The sequence below is a fragment of the Orcinus orca genome, chromosome 10, assembly GCF_937001465.1.
Source record: "Orcinus orca chromosome 10, mOrcOrc1.1, whole genome shotgun sequence".
In the NCBI taxonomy this organism is placed as follows: domain Eukaryota; kingdom Metazoa; phylum Chordata; class Mammalia; order Artiodactyla; family Delphinidae; genus Orcinus; species Orcinus orca.
Window position 1 is genome coordinate 80,534,201 of NC_064568.1, and position 19,344 is coordinate 80,553,544.

The window sequence follows — 19,344 nt, forward strand, 5'->3', positions numbered from 1 at the left end:
TAGGCCCCCTCAAGGCCTGGGTGCTGAAGGCTTCAATCAATGTGAGGCTAGAGGATGTGAGCTGTAGCCCAGATTTCATGCCACATAGCAGAGTGAGGCTTTCTTCCAGGAGTCTTTTCCATTGTTAACGTGTAAGAAACATTAATGAATTCCTATCTCAAATGTGCAGAAGCCTCGCACAAAGAGAGAAGCAAGCCTGTCCTCTCCCTGCACTCTTCTAGCTCTGGATTAAGAAGGTACAACTTTCAGGGCTGCTGGGACAAGGGTCCCAATTCAAACCTTCAGTCTCTGCCCCCATTAAAATTTAAAACCAGATTCAACCCATTATAGAGTGGCACTAGAGGACTGCAATTTTATCCAGCATGATTTTTATTAGCCCTGCAATTTCTTAATGGGCTCCCCCGAGGGCTGGCTGGTAGAATCCTGCACTACCTGTCCAGATTTGCTACAGGCAGCTTAATAAACATGGCATCTGTCCTGTGACAATTGTCATAACCTCTGACCAGGGTGCAGAAGACAGAGCTAAAGGTTAGCAAAACCACCATTCAGGTGGCAGGGTGGGGAGGACGCTGGAAATTGTCATCTGAAGAAAACTACTGCTCCCTGGGTCTGCGGCTCCTCCAGCCCGGCCAGCGTTCCCAGGAGCCAAGCCGGCAGCTCGCCGCCTCCTGCAATCAGCATGTTTTACACATCTCATCAGTGTCACCACTCCTGACATCTCATTATGCACCAGAGGTGGAAGTGGACAGGTATGGAACACCCGAACTTTTCCTTTTCTTATTATTTCTGCAGCTCACCATGAAGCTGGGAGTTAATTAAGTCCTGTGGGACAATCAGTGTCTTTTTTGCTAGGTTAAATTACATTATATATAGATGCAAAAAAGAGAAGAAAAAAATAATCCCTCAACTCTTTCCTGGTTAATAGAGTACGTTAGAAATATGATGATTCCAAACTAGAAGGTGAAGTCGAAGGCTCCTTAGCATACAACGTTTCTAATGAAGTCATATGATGAATCCACCAGGGATCTCCTTCCTTAAGGATCTCAAAGCACTTTCAAAAACACTTTTAAAGAACTCCTTGCCTCAACTCTGAGAGAAAGTTGACTGGGGGGATGATAGTCAATCCTATATTATAGGTAGGAAAATTCCCTCAATCAGACTGGAGGAGAAAACTTCCTTTGGATTTGTAAAATCCAAGGAAGAAACCTTCAGAGGTGACACAGGATCAGAGAATGTGAGGATGGGACCTTTCCTGAAAATGATCTAGTCCAAAATTTCCCAAAATGTTCCCCAGGCAGCCAATGGGTATTGCATGGAAGCAGGAAATAAGTAAGATTCTTGTGAGCACAGAGGTCTGGGAAAAGCTGAGTTCAACAGAATGAAACTACCTTCCCCTTAATGTGGACTTCGTGAGTGAGTCTGCAGCGTTTCTCAAACTTATTTGACCCCAGACCGTTTTTTCTAATGGGCCATTCTTTGTTACTAATTGTCCACAGAACCCACCTTGGAAGATGCTGCATTGGTCCCATTGCTCATTACAGATGAAGAAACTGAGGTTCTCCCAAGGACTTGCCCAGAATCACACAGGTAGGTGATACCCAAGCTGGGAGGTAGGACCCAGGTCACCCACTCTCAGACCGACCACTGTCCCACACTGCCTCTCTGTCACTCACAGCACAGAATCACCTGTGCTTTCCTGTCCCTAACGAGACATGGGGTGTCTCTCCATATTACCTTCAGCACACCCATCCTCAACCCTCTCTCAGCTGCAGCTTTCTGATGCCTCCTTTCCTGGGCTCCTGCCTCAGCACTGCCCTGCATCCACTTGCATCTGAGCTGTCAGTACTAACCTGGCGTCGGGCCACACTTCAGCCAGCGGTTCTGACTCTGATACCAGCCCTAAGGGATATTTCATGAGACAAAGTGGCAGCTATGAAATTTACAAAGCCTCAAACAGCCCTACATTTTCTCCTGGATTAAATCCACACTCCTTAGTTTCACACTCAAGACAGCTTATGTTTCCCAACCTTTGTTTCCAGTGACTCCCTTCCCCATTAATTCCTTTCAAACTTTACACTCCAGCCAAATACAATTACTTATATAAAAACCATGTTTTCCCACTTCTGGGATTCTGTAACACTCGTCTCTTCACTAGTATACATTTTCTCCTTATCTCCCCTTATCCTTCAAATCCTCATAAATTTAGGCCCAGATAAAATGACACACCTTCCAGGGAATTTGTAGGTAATGATTTTTCCATCCAGAAGATTGCTTGGCCTTCACTGATTTCCACAGTAAAATATGAATACCTTTATTATCCCATTTATTACATTTTGCTTATACTACAGTTATTGGGGTTTTTATATCTCCCCTACTGAAGAGAACATTCCACACAGTAGGGGTTATTCATCTGTAGAATTAACCCAACCCTTTCAAAGTTTACCGAATTACTTTATCCAAGCCCTTCATAGTTGCAAAGTCTTCTTTGAAAAGGGAACTAAGATCCCGCACGCTGCGCGGCATGGCCAAAAAAAAAAAAAGGCTGGCACCCTGAGAGTGATCTGTAAATGATATTTGAGAAGGGTTGAGGACAATAATCTTATCTTCCCAGGGTAAAAGTACCTTGCCCTCTCTGCTGGCCATACTGCTGTATTTGCTCGCCGTCTTAGTAAAGTCATCATGTGGTGTCCAATGCATACTCATTGGTGTCAAGCAGAAACAGAACAAAATATATTTGCTTCTGCTTGGCCATGCATACTTTTCCCCTCTGGGAAGTAAAGAAGTTAAATAGCAGTGCCTTCAAGCGACTGGTACTGGAGCCATGAGCCCAACAGTCCAGGCCATTGCTTTTGACATTAATTCATGGAGGGGCCTTGGTCAGTTGACTCTGTCTACTCCACCCCGTGTATATATAGGTATTCATTACAAAGGGACACTGGGAGGATTAATTAATATTTGCCAAGCATTTAGGAAGACCCATTATGAGAAACAAACACTATAACAGACCATTTCTTTCCCTAGATTGCTCTTTTCTTTGTTGTTAGAAGAAGGTTAGAACTGAATGATGAGCCATCCCCTTTGGGAGCTGGTACATCATAAAAACGACTACTGTCATTTTGAATCAGGAAGATACACATCACAAAAGAAACACATAACTGGTTTTGAGGTCCTGCAGGCTACTGAAGGTATGTGTGTTTTATGTAGTCGTTATGCTTTCTCATTTGCTTGTTTATTTGTTTGTTTCTTAAAGCAAACACTCTACGTAATTCTAAGGGAGGTTTACCAAACTCTTTGTTTCCTTTTCACTTGGCCAGATCCCTTATTGGTGCCTTGTTCTCACCCCCATCAAAATTCCATGCAACAGCAATGCCTTAGATTATCACAAAGGACCAGTGAGGAGAATCAGAGGAAGAGGCCTTAGTTTAGAGCCATAAAGACAAAAGTGAAGCCATTATGGTCAAGTGTTGGCTGACCTTCCAATGTCTATTCCCCTTCATCAGTAGCCCTAAGATTTTCCTTCCAGGCATCACTGCTGTCATATTCTCACCCAGGTGCTGGGGGCTGGGATTGACTCTGTTCCAAGGTCCGCAATATTTGGCCAAAAGCAGCCAGCAGATCCTATCACCCTGAGCACAAGGCAGTATGGTCACGTACAATGACTCAGTTTGGACCAATGAGTCATGAAGAGACATTTGTTGAGGGCTTTTGGAAAAGAAACTTCCTCCTTCTGAAACCACGCCCATAAAAGACCCCTTTATTCACACGCAATGTAGATAGGGGAGCAAGCAGCCCTGGGCGCTACTGGCAACCATCTTTTGCCCACAGAGGAGGCAGCCTTAGGTTGAATCTGACCCCACAGAAGGCAGGGCAGAGACATGGGAAGAGCTATCTCATGAGTGAGCATGGAACTATTGAGTCAGGCCATGCCTATGACTCCTGACTGAGCTTTTCTGTCCCATGAGCCATTCTGTGAGTCACTTTATTAAGTCCACTTGAGTCGTGTTCTTTTTCCCTTGTGATTGAAATCTTCGTAATAAGATTTTCTTAATAAAATTTAAAGAAAGAAACGAAAGAGCATAAGTGTAATGGAAAGAAACGAAAGAGCATAAGTGTAATCTATACATAGATTCTACAGGGCTATGGATATGGATAGAGACTACAGTATAAATATATGCTCTGTTGGAACAAACTTTCTTCGTACATAATGTTCCAGAGTGATTCTTAGGAGGAAATAAACAGAGATTCAGCACAGGTAGAGATACCAGAAATAGCCACATCGATCCCCCAAACTCCCACAGTTTGCAACAACACTGCAAAAGAAGATGATTAATTTCTCAGCACTAGAAAATTCCACAGAGGATCTTCAGGGCATCAGGGTGAAAATGGAAGCACACCACCAATGAAGGGGGAGGAAAGTGGGAATTCAGAGTCTGGTAAGGAGACTGGCTTTACCCCGCTAACTCCCATCAGGCCATAAGTTCTGCCTAATGGCCCCATCTCATAGTCCAGCTTGTCATCCCTGCCACCAAGGACATAAACCAGGACATCATTCCATGTGGAATCACAGAGAAGAATTAAAGGCATCATGTGGAATGCAGTGAATCAGCCACCAGGCTAAAGGTTAGATGGGGTCATTAGTCTATAGCTAGGACTGGCTAGATGACGTGCAGTAACGAACAACCCCAAATCCTCATGGGCACAACACAAAGTCCACTACAAATGTTGGCAAGTCTCCAGGATGGAATAGCTGTCCTCTATAAGCTGACACCACACTCTGGACCATTTAGTCATCACGGCAAAGGAAAAGAGAGGGCTGGAGAGTCGAGCCCGAGACGTGAAGTGTTTCTATCCACACGCTAAGCAAGTGACACGGCCCATCACACTTCAAAAAGGGGTGGGAGTGTGCCAAGCTTCCTAGGGCTCAAAACAGATGAGAACTGGATAGTGGAGGAGACTACCACACAGGGAACTAACTGCAGAGCTGCTGTACGTTCTTAGTTAAAAGATACAGTTCTGGAAAATCAGTTAAATATCCATTCACCTTGGGAGGTGACTAGCACTTAATTGTTAGGCACTTAGGCTTAACGACCAGCTCAACTCTGCTTCCAAAAGCATCTCCCTCCAAAGGCACACATCCCTGAAGACAAACACTGAATAAAAGAGGTGGTTTAAAGGGAAGAAAAGGAAGAAGACAGAGAAAAGAAGAAAAAGGAAAAGAGGAGAGGGGAAGAAAGTGATGGGAGGGGAGGGGAAGGGAAGGGAAAAGGAAGGAGAAGGGAGAAAAGAAAGATAAAGAAAAGGAAAGAAGAAAAACCAAAAGGAGAAGAAAGGAAAGGAGAGAAAACAAAAGAGAAAAAGTGTTTGGGGATTTCAGTAATACAAGAAAAAAAATCAATTAGGGAATAGAAAGCAGTTTCAAATTAGCCTCTAACTAGCTATACACATTATAAAGAAAATGTAAAATTTGTTGCATCACTGTATTGCACCAATTTTCTAGGAGAAGCTCCTTAAACAGAAAGTAGGGATTAAGTTAGCAGTGGGGTTTTGCTCTTTTAACAGCCAAATATCAGGGGCGTGAAAGCTAGTTTGTAGTCAGTAGAAGAATGAATAGAGTGAGAGACCTGCAGAGACTTGGTCTTGTCAAATCAAGTAACACTCTTGAAGACTCCATCTTGAATCAAAGCACCTTTAACATAAGAAACCATCCCTAGCGCCAATGATAGTGAGGTAGTGAGTATGGGCACAAGGAAGGAGCTGGCTGCCCACCACAATACTTACCTGCATCCCTCCTTTCCCTTCCTACTTGTGATCTGTATCAGCTGCCTACATTTACTCACCACTCACTCATTCCTTAACCCCTCAAAATCTGGTTTTCCTCCCCAACAATACTGTCCTGCAGCCTCAAGCATCACTAAGGACCTCCTGATCACATTACCTTTTGATGTGCCTCATCACCCCTTCCTTCAATCTCTCCCCTCCCCTGGCTTCCACGACACTGCAGCAAGAGTTTTCAAAGATACTTTCATCAACAGAAACCTCCTTTCAAATGAGATCTTGCTTGGAACTCCTACTGACTACCATAGCTTTATAGTAGACTTGAAATCGGGCAGAGTAAGTCATCAAAGTTTGTTCTTTTTAAAGGTAGATTTTGCTATTCATTACATTTCCATAGAAATTTTTAATCAGCCTGGAAACTGCTACCAAAAAATAAAGTTGGGTTGTTTTATTGGAATTGCATTGTCTCTAAATATTACTTAGGACTGACATCTCAACAGTATTGAAAACTCCAATAATGGATCTCTTAATGTTTCCTCTGATTTGGATTCATTAAGCTTTTTGGATCTATGGGATTGTATTTTTCATCAAATCTGAAAAAATGTTGGCCATTATCTCATTAAATATTTTCTTATCCCCCCTACCTCCTCTTCCATTTCCATACCTACCTACATAAGCAACCCTGAGCCCCAGCCTCCGATGGCTCCCATAGGGAGACTGCTTCTCTCTGCCTGAGGTCTCTTTCCCTGGAATACTGTTCTCAGACAGAAAGCTGCTCTCCTTGTGTGTTTCCCTTCTCTCAAGGATCACAGCCTTGTAACGTCTATTATCCAAAGCCTGAAATATATTCCAACTAGTTTCACAGTTGTGTACAGCAGGAGGGTAAGTCTAAAATCATCACTCTCTCGTGGCCAAAACCAGAAGTCTGTCCATTCACATTTAAGAGCAACGCAGTAAACATCTAAGTGGACGATCTGTATAAGCGGGATGTCATGAGGCTTCCAAATGTCCAAATCCGTGGGTCTTTACTCGGGTTTAATTGCTCCAGAAAAGTATCTTTTAGTGTCCTTTCTGGAAAGAATAGAACATGAATTGCCAGGATGCTGGAGCTGGGGGCAAAGGACAGAATTTCATGTGGGGTCGGGGAAGGCTGACCTCTCTTCAAAGAGTAACCAGATCTTCCAATCATCTTCGAGATTCTCCATCCCCTCCTCCCCTGTGCTTGATATCAGGCACCTAATTAATCAATCTGTCCATAAATTATGCCCCTGCTTCCTGGAGGAAGGAATAGGAAAGAGATGTCTGCTTGGGTCCACCAGTAGCAAGGTCCTGGGCTCCAGACACTCTTTATCGAGGATTTCAAGCAACCCCTTCCTGCCTCATGATCGTTTCCTGGTACCTAAATTTCTCTAAATCCAAAGCTCTTCTAGGGCCCAGTAGAGCAAACTGTCTTGCTTTTTATCTAAATGTCCCTTCGCAGGAACTTAATTTTGGCTTTCCTCCTCCCCATGAAGTCCTCCGCATTCTCCCATATACTTTCCATCTTCACATAATGCTGTGCATGTGCTACAAAAATCTCATTTTATCAAAAAGGGAGGTTTATGCCTCTGTTTCTTGTCCTCCTTTTATTATATCTACTTGAAACAGGAGGTTCCTGCCTCAGTTTGGTTAAGAGTTCATTGTTAACTACGTTAAGCTTCACAGCCATATTTTCACCCATTTTTACTCCGGTTTTGCTATTTTCAGGTTCTTTGTTCATTACTGTTTCTTGTTTCTCATATCATCTTCATCCTTGGATTCATTTTATGGTTTGCCAGAGCACGTGATTTTTCAGAGAGTGCACAGGGGTGATAAACGTTCTGAATTTTGTATAGCGTACATGTCTTTATTTTGTTTCTGTTCCAGATAGTATTTGATGGGGTGTAGGATTCTAGGTTTAAAATCATCTCCCAGATAACTTTAATAGCACTGTTTCCAACTTCTTTTTCCACTGATATGGCAGATCAGATGTTCAGAGAAACCTCTTCAAGTTATCACAACCGAAATTGCTAGGTGAAACATCTGGATGAGTGGAGGGAAAGTAAATGGATTCCTTCGAGGCAGAAATGAGGAGAATGCTGTTTTCCCTGCCCTTTTCTTCCTTCTTTCCCTGAGTCTGTCCTGGAGTTTCAGAGTTGCCTTGGGTTTGGCCAAGTTTAACAAAGACCCTAATATTCACAAAGGACCATACCCATCTCCTGTCCCCAAGCAAATAATCCCCTTTTTGCTTTGTGAGCTGCTCTTAAGACTTTGTCTTGAGAGCCACAGAGCCACCACTCTGAGTACACAGGGACAGAGAAAAAGAAAGGGAGAGGGAAAAGGAAGGGAAATGGCCCTAGTAGTTCTCCCAAGCAATCCTTTCTTCAGTTACCCTGATACCTGCCCTATATGACTCTCAAGTTTGGAATTTCTCCTGGAGCTCCACTGAAAAGTATAGCTGACTCTTTCTATCCATTTTCTCTAAACTGGCTTTGCATTGTGTTTATTCTGCTGTGATTTCTCTACCCATCCAACCCAATCCACTCTTTATCCTTCAGAGATCCCTCAAAACCTCTGGCTGTCTTATGGCACCTTATTGTGTTCTCTAGCACTCTTAGATTTTTGCTTTTTCTAATGTTTTCTCTTGTTTCATGTACCACGGCGATACACAGTAGGTATAATCAATGTCTTCTGAAGAAGAGACAAATGTACCTGTGCTAAAACGGAAAGATGACCATGATGCATTCACTCATTCATAAATCCATTCATCCATTCAATAATTTTTAACAGGATCTGCTGTGCATTAGGCATAGTTCTAAGCTTTGGGAAACAGCAGTGACAAAACAAAATTCTTCTTTTCAAGGAGCTGATACCCTAGAGTATCAATAGGTTTTTTAAAAATACAAGTTGAGGGCTTCCCTGGTGGCGCAGTGGTTGAGAGTCCGCCTGCCAATGCAGGGGACACGGGTTCGTGCCCCGGTCCGGGAGGATCCCACATGCTGCGGAGCGGCTGGGCCCGTGAGCCATGGCCGCTGAGCCTGCGCGTCCGGAGCCTGTGCTCGGCAACGGGAGAGGCCACAACAGTGAGAGGCCCGTGTACCGCAAAAAAAAAAAAAAAAAAAAAAAATACAAGTTGAACAGTATTAATGACGCAATAACATCTTTGTGTGCAAATGAGTGTACGTACACCAGGGTGTGTGAATGTGTGTACTTCAGATATACTCTTCAGGGGATGGAATAGGAGAAGCAACATATGAGAAGGCTTCTTTTAACTGCCTTTATTTGTATTTCTATATTGTTCATTTGTACAACTGATTCAGGCTCTGTTCTAGGCAGTTGGGATACACCATCAAACAAAGCAGGTAAGCATTTCTGCCTTCCTGGAGATCATGTTCTAGCAAGAAAAGTCAGATGCAAAACAATAAAAATAATAAATTAGTATCTTGGGCTTCCCTGGTGGTGCAGTGGTTGGGAGTCCGCCTGCCGATACAGGGGAGACGGGTTCGTGCCCCGGTCCAGGAGGATCTCACATGCTGCGGAGCGGCTGGGCCCGTGAGCCATGGCCGCTGAGCCTGCGCGTCCGGAGCCTGTGCTCCGCAGTGGGAGAGGCCACAACAGTGAGAGGCCCGCGTACGACAAATAAATAAATAAATTAGTATCTTACATAATATATTAGCAGGTGATAAGGACTATGGAAAAAATAAAGCAGACTAAGGAAAACTGTAGGTATGATATATGGAGTGAGCAGCACTGGGCTGTAACTTTGTGGTAAAAGTAGGCTTCATTGAGGAAGTAACATTTCAGCAAAAAGTTAAAACAGAGGGCTGTACTTGAAAAGGGATGGAGAAAGATGCTCAACATTGCTAATTATTAGAGAAACACAAATCAAAACTACAATGAGGTATCACCTCACACCAGTCAGAATGGCCATCATCAAAAAGTCTACAAATAATACATGCTGAAGAGGGTGTGGAGAATGGAGGAACACTTCTACACTGTTGGTGGGAATGAAAATTGGTGCAGCCACTATGGACAACAGTATGGAGGCTTCTTAAGAACTAAAAACAGTAGAGTTGTCGTATGATCCAGTGACCCCACTCCTAGGCATATATCTGGAAAAGATGAAACTCGAATTTGAAAAGACACATGCACCTCAATGTTCACAGCAGCACTATTCACAATAGCCAAAACATGGAAGCAACCTAAATGTCCATCGACAAATACCACTTATATGTGGAATCTAAAAACTAACACAAATGAACTTGTTTACAAAACAGAAACAGACTCACAGACATAGAAAACAAACTTATGGTTACCAAAGGGGAAGGGGGGAGAGAGAAGGATAAATTAGGAGTTTGGGATTCGCAGATACACACTACTATATATAAAATAGATAAATAACAAGGATTTACGGGGAACTATATTATCTTGTAATAACCTATAATGGAAAAGAATCTGAAAAAGAATATATATATACATATATATGTGTGTGTGTGTGTGTGTATAATCAAATCATTTTGCTGTACACCTGAAACTAACACAATATTGTAAATCAACTCTACTTCAATTCAAAACAGAAAAAGAGACAGTATTTTAAGCAGCAGACAGTATTTTAAGGAGGAGACAGTATTTTAAGCAGGAGGGAGAGCAGATGCAAAAGTTTCAGTGTGGAAGTGAGCCTGGCGTGTTCCAGGAACAGCAGGGAGCCGCTGGGCCTGGACAGACCAGGTACAGGTGACAGAAACAAGAGGTGAAGCCAAAGAGGAGTTGGAGGTGGGAAGCTGGTGCAGAGAATGGCCCTTTAGATAAGTGTAAGGACTTGCTTTTATTGAGAGAGAATTTGGGAGCCACGGAAAGGTTTTGAGAGGAGTGTAATTACCTGACATATTTGGAAAGGGTCACTGGGGCTCCATTAGAATAGACTGAAAGGGGAGGCAGAGGGAGGGGCAGGGAGACCAGCTCTGTAATCATCAGTAGATGATGGCGGAGGCGACAGCCGTAGACTTGCTACAAAGCAGTCGGATGAAAGGTACAGACAACAGAATTTCCTGATGGGTCTGACATGGGATTCGGAAGATCAAGGATGCCTCCACAGCCTGAGCAACTGAAAAGCTGCCATCAACTCAGTTCAGGACTATGGTGGGGGGAAGAGGCGCTAGGGGAGAGCAGCAATGGAGATCAGGAGTTCAACTCAGAACCTGTTAGACTTGAGATGCCATTTCGGTATCCAAGTGAAGATGCCAGGAGGCAATGAAGTTTGGGAATCGAAAGTTCAGGAAAGAGTTCTGGGCTGGAGATTGCAATTCTGGAATCAAGAGCATGGATATATATAGATATATAGATATAGATATATAGATATACATCAAACATCTGAAAAGACCATTGGGAAAATTGACCGATAATTTTCCCACCTCCCACATTGAATTTTCAATCTCTCTGAACACTTTGCCGAACACAAGTTATCGAGTGCTGACTATTGCATGTGTCCCCTCCCCTCCACTCCCTCTGCCACTTCCCTCCTTCGATTACCTCTCACCCATCTCCCCTCCGTTTCCCAGGGCGTCCCACACCCAGCTACCAGACCAATGTGACTAAAGCACGCCTGGGATCTTGCAGTAACTCCTTGAGGACTACTTGTCACCTGATGAATTAAAGGACAAAACGCTGAACCTGCCATCACAATCTCATCCTAGCCCATCTTTACAAACCTACGACTCACTAGTCCCCTTCATATACACCATGCTCTTCACACTATTCCTGTGGGTTCTTGCCTCAGTGCCTTGTGTATCCTCGTTTCGCCACCGAAAATACCTTTCCTCTGCATCCCCGCCTGCCTGAACCCTGCCCATCATTCCTGGCATAATACAAATGCTGCCTACTTACCTTCAGTTGACTGCCCCATCTAAAGGTAACCTTCCCCACTCTGACCCTCCACTCTAGGGTAAGGGGAAGAGCATGGCATGGGCAACAGTTCACAAAGTGAGGGCAGCAGGACAGATACCAGCCCCCAAAGAAATTCTGGGAATAAAGGGCTCTGTGGACAAACAGGTTCAGGTAATACTCCACACTACAGCCCTCTCCTAGAATTTTACATTATATATTCACATACTGAATGCTCTCAATAAACATATATATATATATATATGTTTTATATATATATATATATATATGTTTTATATATATATATATATATATATATATATATTTAATCCAACTTTCATAAATGTATTTGAGTTTGGAACCCTTTTATCCCAGAATACTTAACATTCCATGGAACTAGTGTTCCAAGGTTCTCACATAGTACTTGGACCTAGAGACCAGAACTCTAGCCCTGATAAAGCATCTGGCAGTGTTGGTTCTTCCCAGGCCCAGAAAAGGCAATTGTGTACCTAAGGTCCCCAGACTTCCCAACATCTATGGGACAACCATATATCCCAGGACTGGAGTTTCCTAGGCACTGACATTAGTCTAGTAGGTTTAGACACATGCCCCTCTGGTTCCTAAAGATTAATTGGCTTATTTCCTCCACAATGACTTATGGCTGCATGGGTTATGATGCCAAATTACAGCTGTGTGATTTATCAGATCACCTCTCTTTATGGACCTCAGTTAACTCATCCCTTGCTGAGTCACTGATCGGATGGTGTCCAACATTACATCCAACTGTGATGAACTGACTCTTCATGTCCTTCTTTGAACCTCACCTACCTCCATACATGACCTGTCTTCCCTATTGCCCCCTAAAGAGGGGTCTCTTTCCACATTTTTTTTTCTCTTTCATAGTAGAGGACCTTGAACATGATTGGAACTCAATAAATACATGCTGTATAAACATTTAAAGATGACAGACTTTTAAGGCCCTCAAAAAACTCAAAATTAGTCTTTGAGATGATGGGAAATTCAATGAAATCTAAGAAGTGAAATGATCTGGTCAAAGCAGCAAGCACTATGGAGAAAGGATCCTGTATCATTTTCTAGCACTGAGACTAGCAAATAAGCATGGACAAGAACAACCAACACTGGACATTTACTGTGTGTGACGTGCAGTTCACAGCGGCTCACATGCTAGAATCCTCATACCAACCCTATTTGCGGGGGTGGGGTACCATTTTTCTCCCCACTTTACAGATGAGAAAACTGATGCACAGAGGGGCTAAGTTGCCTGAAGTCCCCCAGGGGGCAACTGATGTATTCCATTCCCAGCAGTCCAGCTCAAAGCCCCTAACCCCTGTGCTACCTGCCTCTTCCTTCCTGTCACCGGCATTTGCTCAGAGGTGCACCCTAACAACCCAGCTTATTATTCCCCAGGTGGAAACTGAAGCCTGGAAAGCCTTAAAGAATGCTCAGTGTCCCGCAGCTGGCCTTCAGCCCACAGCTCTCTTTCTACAGTTCAATGCTGATTCAGCAGCCTCACTCACTACAGTAAACATCACTGCCAGCCAACTGCTGAGAAGGGGCACGGGCATGAAGAGGAGGCTGTGATTAGGGGACCATAGTGCTGCAGATAAAGAATTAAAGCTATCAATACACTGAAAGGAAGAGGTGAATTTGGCAGGGGGGGACACAATGAAGGAAGAAGCAACAGCCCTGTGCAACAACCTGAAGGTTTGGGAAAGGGGTGTGAAAAGCCTAGGAGGTAACAGGATGGACAGGGAGACCCCGGGGGACGGGGGGTGGAAAGGCAGACAGGGAACAGCTTAGAAAGGACAGAAAAATCACATTATTTGTAACTGCACGTTTTTTCAGCACCAGCCCAAAAGTTATAAAAAAACAGGCCTCACGAACCCAGGAGGTACAGTTTGGGATTGCAAAGGTTTCATCGGAGCAGCATTCATGAGAGGATCTCCGATAGCGTGTGTTACTTAATAGGCGCTCAATAAATGTTTGTTCCAATAAAAGAGACAAAAGAAGGAGATCTGAGGATCGCTTTCATAAAGAGAAAGACACCTAAGGGAGTAGTTGCTCAATAAATATTATTTTTTAGCTGTGTACCATGAGAAGCCTGGAGAGTTGTAAAAGATTATCTGATACATTTCCAAACAGCCCTTTGTCTCTGATTTCAATTTTCGAAAATTTCCTGGGAGGCTGTGGAATCTCCCACAAGGGACTTTTAAGGACACATTCTTACAAAACCCACTTGGAGGGGTGGCTAAGATGCTTTAAAAATGGATGGGTGAGGTAGGGAGGCTGGTCCAGATGACCCCGCAGACTTTTCAGGATGGACCAGGAGACACTGCCATCCCACCAACTGAGGATGGCTGAGTGATTTGGAAACCTTCCAGAAGGGCCTGGTTAAATTGTAGGCCATTTATTTCATGGAGAAATAAACCACTGAGAGCTTCCTTCAAACATGCTCGTGGAAAGCAGGACAAAATGCTGAGATTATCTGTTCAGAATGTGCTTTAAAAGAGCCCAGGCAGCACTCATTTATTTTTGAGAAAATATATGATTAACCATAGTTAACTATGAATTCAGATGCTGTGCATTAGACCAGCTCCTCAAAGTTTGAGAGCATTTAATATTATATATCGCTGCCATTTGGGCTAAATTGTTTTTTTAATGTACACAATATTACAAATTTAATTTGAGCTGTTTGAATCAGTCTGTAAAAAAGATTTGATTATACCTGAGTGTTCTGGCCCCAGCTTTTCTGTATCTCAGTAATCTTGGCGGTAATTGGCTGATTAGGCGTCTCACACTCCATCTTTGCCTCAGTTTCCATGGTAATGGTACAGGAGCTATTATAGATGAGAACTTCATCTCTTTCCACTTTAGGGCTGAAACGAGAGGGGAGGTTAAATGGGGTGTCATCAATCTTAATGAAATGCAATTATTTTTACTCTTATTAATCATTGCAAGCCATTAGCTTGTGGCAACCACAGGCCACCATTTGTCAAATTTTGCAAATTTCTGTAATTTTGTTTCCATTCTTTTATTGTTTATTTGTTTTCCCTTTATCTGCACACCCTGCAATGAAAATGCACATGGTAAATATCTTTCACTGAGGCCTTTCTCTTTTCCAGCTCTATCAGGAACATTAGCAAAAGCTTCTCCAAACCCAACCAAAGAAGCAATGCACAGATAATACTTCCAGTTCCAAAAATGGAAGCAAATGTTAGGAAAAAAATTTTTTTTTCTTTTCCCCTTCCCTCTTCCTGTTCTTACATTCAGTGATGGGGGAGTGAATTGCCTGAATCCCCCCAGGGCAGATGGAGAAATTGGAAAACCCACACAACTGGCTAACTGGTCCCTAATTCCAACTGTGAAAAAATGAGCTCATTTAGGCTTTCAATTCCCTCTCCCCAGCTGATGGCAATGAGGCTCTGTTGCTAGCAGTGGAACATTAACTTAGTAAATTAATTAAACTTACTTAACCACCCAGACTAAGGAGATTCGATATATGTGCCAGTTACACTACCAGCCAGTTGCTTTAAAAGTCCTCTTGCTTTAAGGAGAGAAACCAGACTGGATTTAAAATGAAAAACTGCAGTGTAGCATTACAGAAAGTCTACAAATATGTGGTCCAGAGGAGAGGAGAGCATGGAGTTTGCAGGGCATGGCCCCGAACAGGTGTGATATTTACTCAAGAATAATCCTGGCTTTAGGCATTGTTGCACCCAGCTCCAAGATTATTAGTTATAATAATGCACGATGTTTTACACTTTTTAACAGTTTCATACGTATGATCTCATTTCAGCCGGTAAATTAGGTAGAGGCATAAAAAATGTAACTCAAAGAGATTGGTGATTTGCATAAAGTCAAACACAAAAATAAGGCAACTCCGAGATGAGAATCCAAGGGGTCCCGTCTCCTAGAGCAATACTCCCAAGTTTTGAGATGCTGATGGGACATCACCACGAAGTTGGCATATCCCACGGGAAGACCAGGACTGGTGATGAAAAGGGCAAAAGATCACTGCTTGAGAAACTATAACTCATGTCCAACTAGAACATCTTTTTTCAAATCAATGTCGAAATGGTTTCTCCTACACTTTGCTAGAAATAATGAGCAGGATAACTATCACATCTACGTCATCTCCTTGTCTTCATGCTAAAACATTCCCAGCTCCGTATCCACCCAGGACATGACTTCCATATTCACTGTCTTCTACACCTACTGTAGATTGACAATATGTTAATATTGTGCAGCCCAGTTTGGCTGACCATTGAGGCTGTGGTCTCCCTTTATCGAAGCCCTCCCCACCATGGCACCTAATACTGTGTTCATTTTGTAGCCCCTAAGCTTAAATTAAGATGGTGGTGAACTCAAAGTCTCAGAGCCACAATTACCTGAGGATTCACCATGCTGCATGTGTTCAGCCGATTTTCTGAGAAGCATTATAATGCAAAAGAGAGGCTTGAAAGCCAGCCAGCTAGATTTGAATCCCCGAGCAGATATTTACCATCCATCTGACATTGTTGAAGACATGACTCTCTAAGCTTTTTTTTCCACGTTTATAAAATGAAGTTACTAATCATAAAGATACTCTTTTAAAGAGGTGTTTGGGGGATGGAGCAAAATGAAGCCTACAAAAGGACCTGCCCAGAATCTGGTGCAAGGAAGTGTCCGATAAAGTCAGTTCTTGTTATAGTTTTAGGTGGTAGTGACATAGGTGGTATTATTGTTGAAATGTCAATGTGGGAATTTACATTCATTGTTGTTACGGGTCGTCTCACTGATGTGGACCCATTGCTCAAATACATTTTGAATCTGAGCCTGTAATGTAGCTACACAACCATTTAGCTGAGCCATCATCCAGGGGTAGACAAAGCCACAGGATAAACACAGCATTTGCTCCTGGAGTGTCACTTGCATGCAAAGATTCAGAAAAGCAAAGCAAAGTAATTTAACTTTCAAATTAAAATGTAATATTTAGATACCTATGGAAATATGATGAAGTAGAATGCAAAATTCACATGGACTTTTCAAATAAAACACCTGACTTCAAAGCAACTTGATTCTGTGACAGGGTACCTTGGGCTTTGCAGCTAGAACCTTTTTTTTGCTACTGGGGGGCGGGGGGTAGGAGGGTTGCTAGAATAGTTTAAGAAGCTCTCCATCACCATTGCCATCATAAATCTCTTATAAAGCCATCAGAAAGGAAATGAAGTTGGTTTTCCACACCATCTCGTTCCTTGTGAATCGGTTCCCAGATTGCTACTCCCATTTCTGAAGGCTCACAAGCCATCTGATTAATAATTCATTCTGGAATTTTGTCAGGGATAATGTAAACTTAGTTGTCTACCTTTCCAGAATTCCCTTTTTTTGCTTCTTAGGCAAGGGAAAGAATATTTGCCTGTCACCTCTCTGTTCTGTGCTCCCCTCTCATGTTCATTTCCAACTGTGGATCTTCACTCATATGAGCAGGGTTTTTATACTCACTATATGATGATCTGGGATACTGACTTGAACTCAAGGGAAGGAGTGACCTTTACAACCTTTCTTGATCATGGGCTTCCACCTCCTAACAAGACTTCTTCTGCCCCTTCTAGGTTCTTCGTCAGCAAAGGTTAGAGTAAAATGAGGTAAGTCACCCTGCCCTCTTTTCATCTGCCTGTAGCAATGCCCACCAGCTCACAGTGGATTGTTCCATTTTGCTAGTGACTCCAGAAACACAATATATATCACCTGCCATTGGAAGGTCACTCCAGCTGACCAAGTCCTGAACAAATTAAACAAAGCCTGTTTCTTCAGCAAGTGCTCTAACAGCTGGTCCCCCAGTAGAAGACGCTGCTGATATCTGTCGATGCTGTAATAAGGGTCGCTGTGGCTTTCCAGGCCGTTCCCGGAGGAGACAGTCTGTTCCCCGCAGTCGTAGGCACACGACAGAAGAAGCAGATGTCACAGTGGGGCCACTGATCTTCCCAGGAAAGACTAGTGACCATGGTACAGAAGGTACTTCCCACCTCTGTGATGTCAGGCGTAGGCCTGGGCACCACGGCATCCCTGACTCTGCCTTGCATTGTCCTGTGTTTCCAGGCTGCTTCCCACCCTGTGTGCCCTGCTTCCCGATACAAGAAGAAAGTGAAAACAAATCATGTTCTTTTTGCTCTGAAAGAGTTAAAACCCTTTTCTGCTGGCTTAGACTTTCTCACAACCTTTAGCTCATATTTCTTTTCTTTTTTGGCCCTGATTATATGACTAGAAATTTTTTTCATTAAAAAGCCATCATCAAGATGAGCAGAGACACCAGGATGTCAAAAATGGACTAACATTTGCAAAATTTCAAAGTTTCTTAATATTACTATGTCATGTTTTCTTCCACAACCATCCTACAAATTAAGGAGCACAGTTGGCCAGTTTTAACTATAGACATATGTGTACACAGAGAAATACATAGATATAGATGATATGGATGTGCATGCACACACGCATGCACACAAATATTTATTTTGAGGGAATGTGGTAAGAATATTTGGCCCAAATGGTGGGAGAGACAGTTCTAGAACCTAAGTTTCCTGAGTCCCATTCTATTGCTCTTTCAGTCGGTCCAAGCAGATCCGAAAGTAAGCAGATATTCTCCTTGGATGCACTCTCTATGGTAGGCAGTAAAAACACATGCCATCATCCTGTCTCCCTCACTTAGTCTGAAATTGCTTCCCATGTCTCAAATCTCCTGGACCCGCACAGCCCAGCCAAGGCTCTGTTACTGATGCCAACAATACAGCATCATGCTGAGTACACTGTGAGTCAGAAGCCTTGGGTTCCAGTCCTGATACTGCCGGGGCTTGACTGTGACTTTAGAAAGATACTTAGTCTGTTCTTAGAATAGAATCCAAACTCCTTACTATGGCCTTTGAGGCCTTAATACATCCCCAAGCTCTTCTCGAGCCACTTTTCCTCCTTCTAACCCTACTCCTGCCCTTCTGACCTCTGACAGTTCATGAAACTTGATGGGTCCTTTGCACTTGCTGCCCCCACTGCCTGACTCTCCATAATGACACTTGTCCTTAGCTCAGCTTAAAAGGCACTTCTTCAGAGAAACCTCCTCTGAGCTGATCCAGTGATCCCACACCTGGGCATATATCTAGAGAAAACTATAATTCAAAAAGATACATGCACTCCAGGGGAGGGGTGGGGGTGGGGGTGGGTTGAATTGGTAGATTGGGATTGACATATATACACTAATATGTATAAAATGGATAACTAATAAGAACCTGCTGTATAAATAAATAAATAAAATAAAATTCAAAAAAAATGTAAAAAAATATAAAAATAAATGAGTATCTTTCCCTTGGGGGAAAAAAAAAGATACATGCACTCCAATGTTCACTGCAGCACTATTTACAATAGCGAAGATATGGAAGTAACCTAAATGTCCATTGACAGATGAATGGATAAAGAAGATGTGAGATATATACACATACACACACACACACACACACAGACACATACAGTGGAATATTACTCAGCCATAAAAAAGAATGAAATAATGCCATTTGTAGCAACATAGATGGACCCAGAGATTATCATACTAAGTGAAGTAAGCCCGACAGAGAAAGACAAATATCATTTGATATCACTACCTACTGTGTAGCACAGGGAACTATA

At 42.9% G+C, this 19,344-nt stretch overlaps 1 protein-coding gene across 1 annotated transcript in view; it reads right to left on the reverse strand.

Moving 5' to 3' along the window:
• The window catches only part of PKHD1 (PKHD1 ciliary IPT domain containing fibrocystin/polyductin), a 424,641-nt gene that overhangs the window by 328,196 nt on the left and 77,101 nt on the right, over positions 1-19,344 (reverse strand). Inside the window, exon 34 of the mRNA XM_049716350.1 lies at positions 14,420-14,570. Coding sequence (XP_049572307.1) covers positions 14,420-14,570 — 151 coding nt within the window. The remainder of the gene's footprint in view (positions 1-14,419; positions 14,571-19,344) is intronic.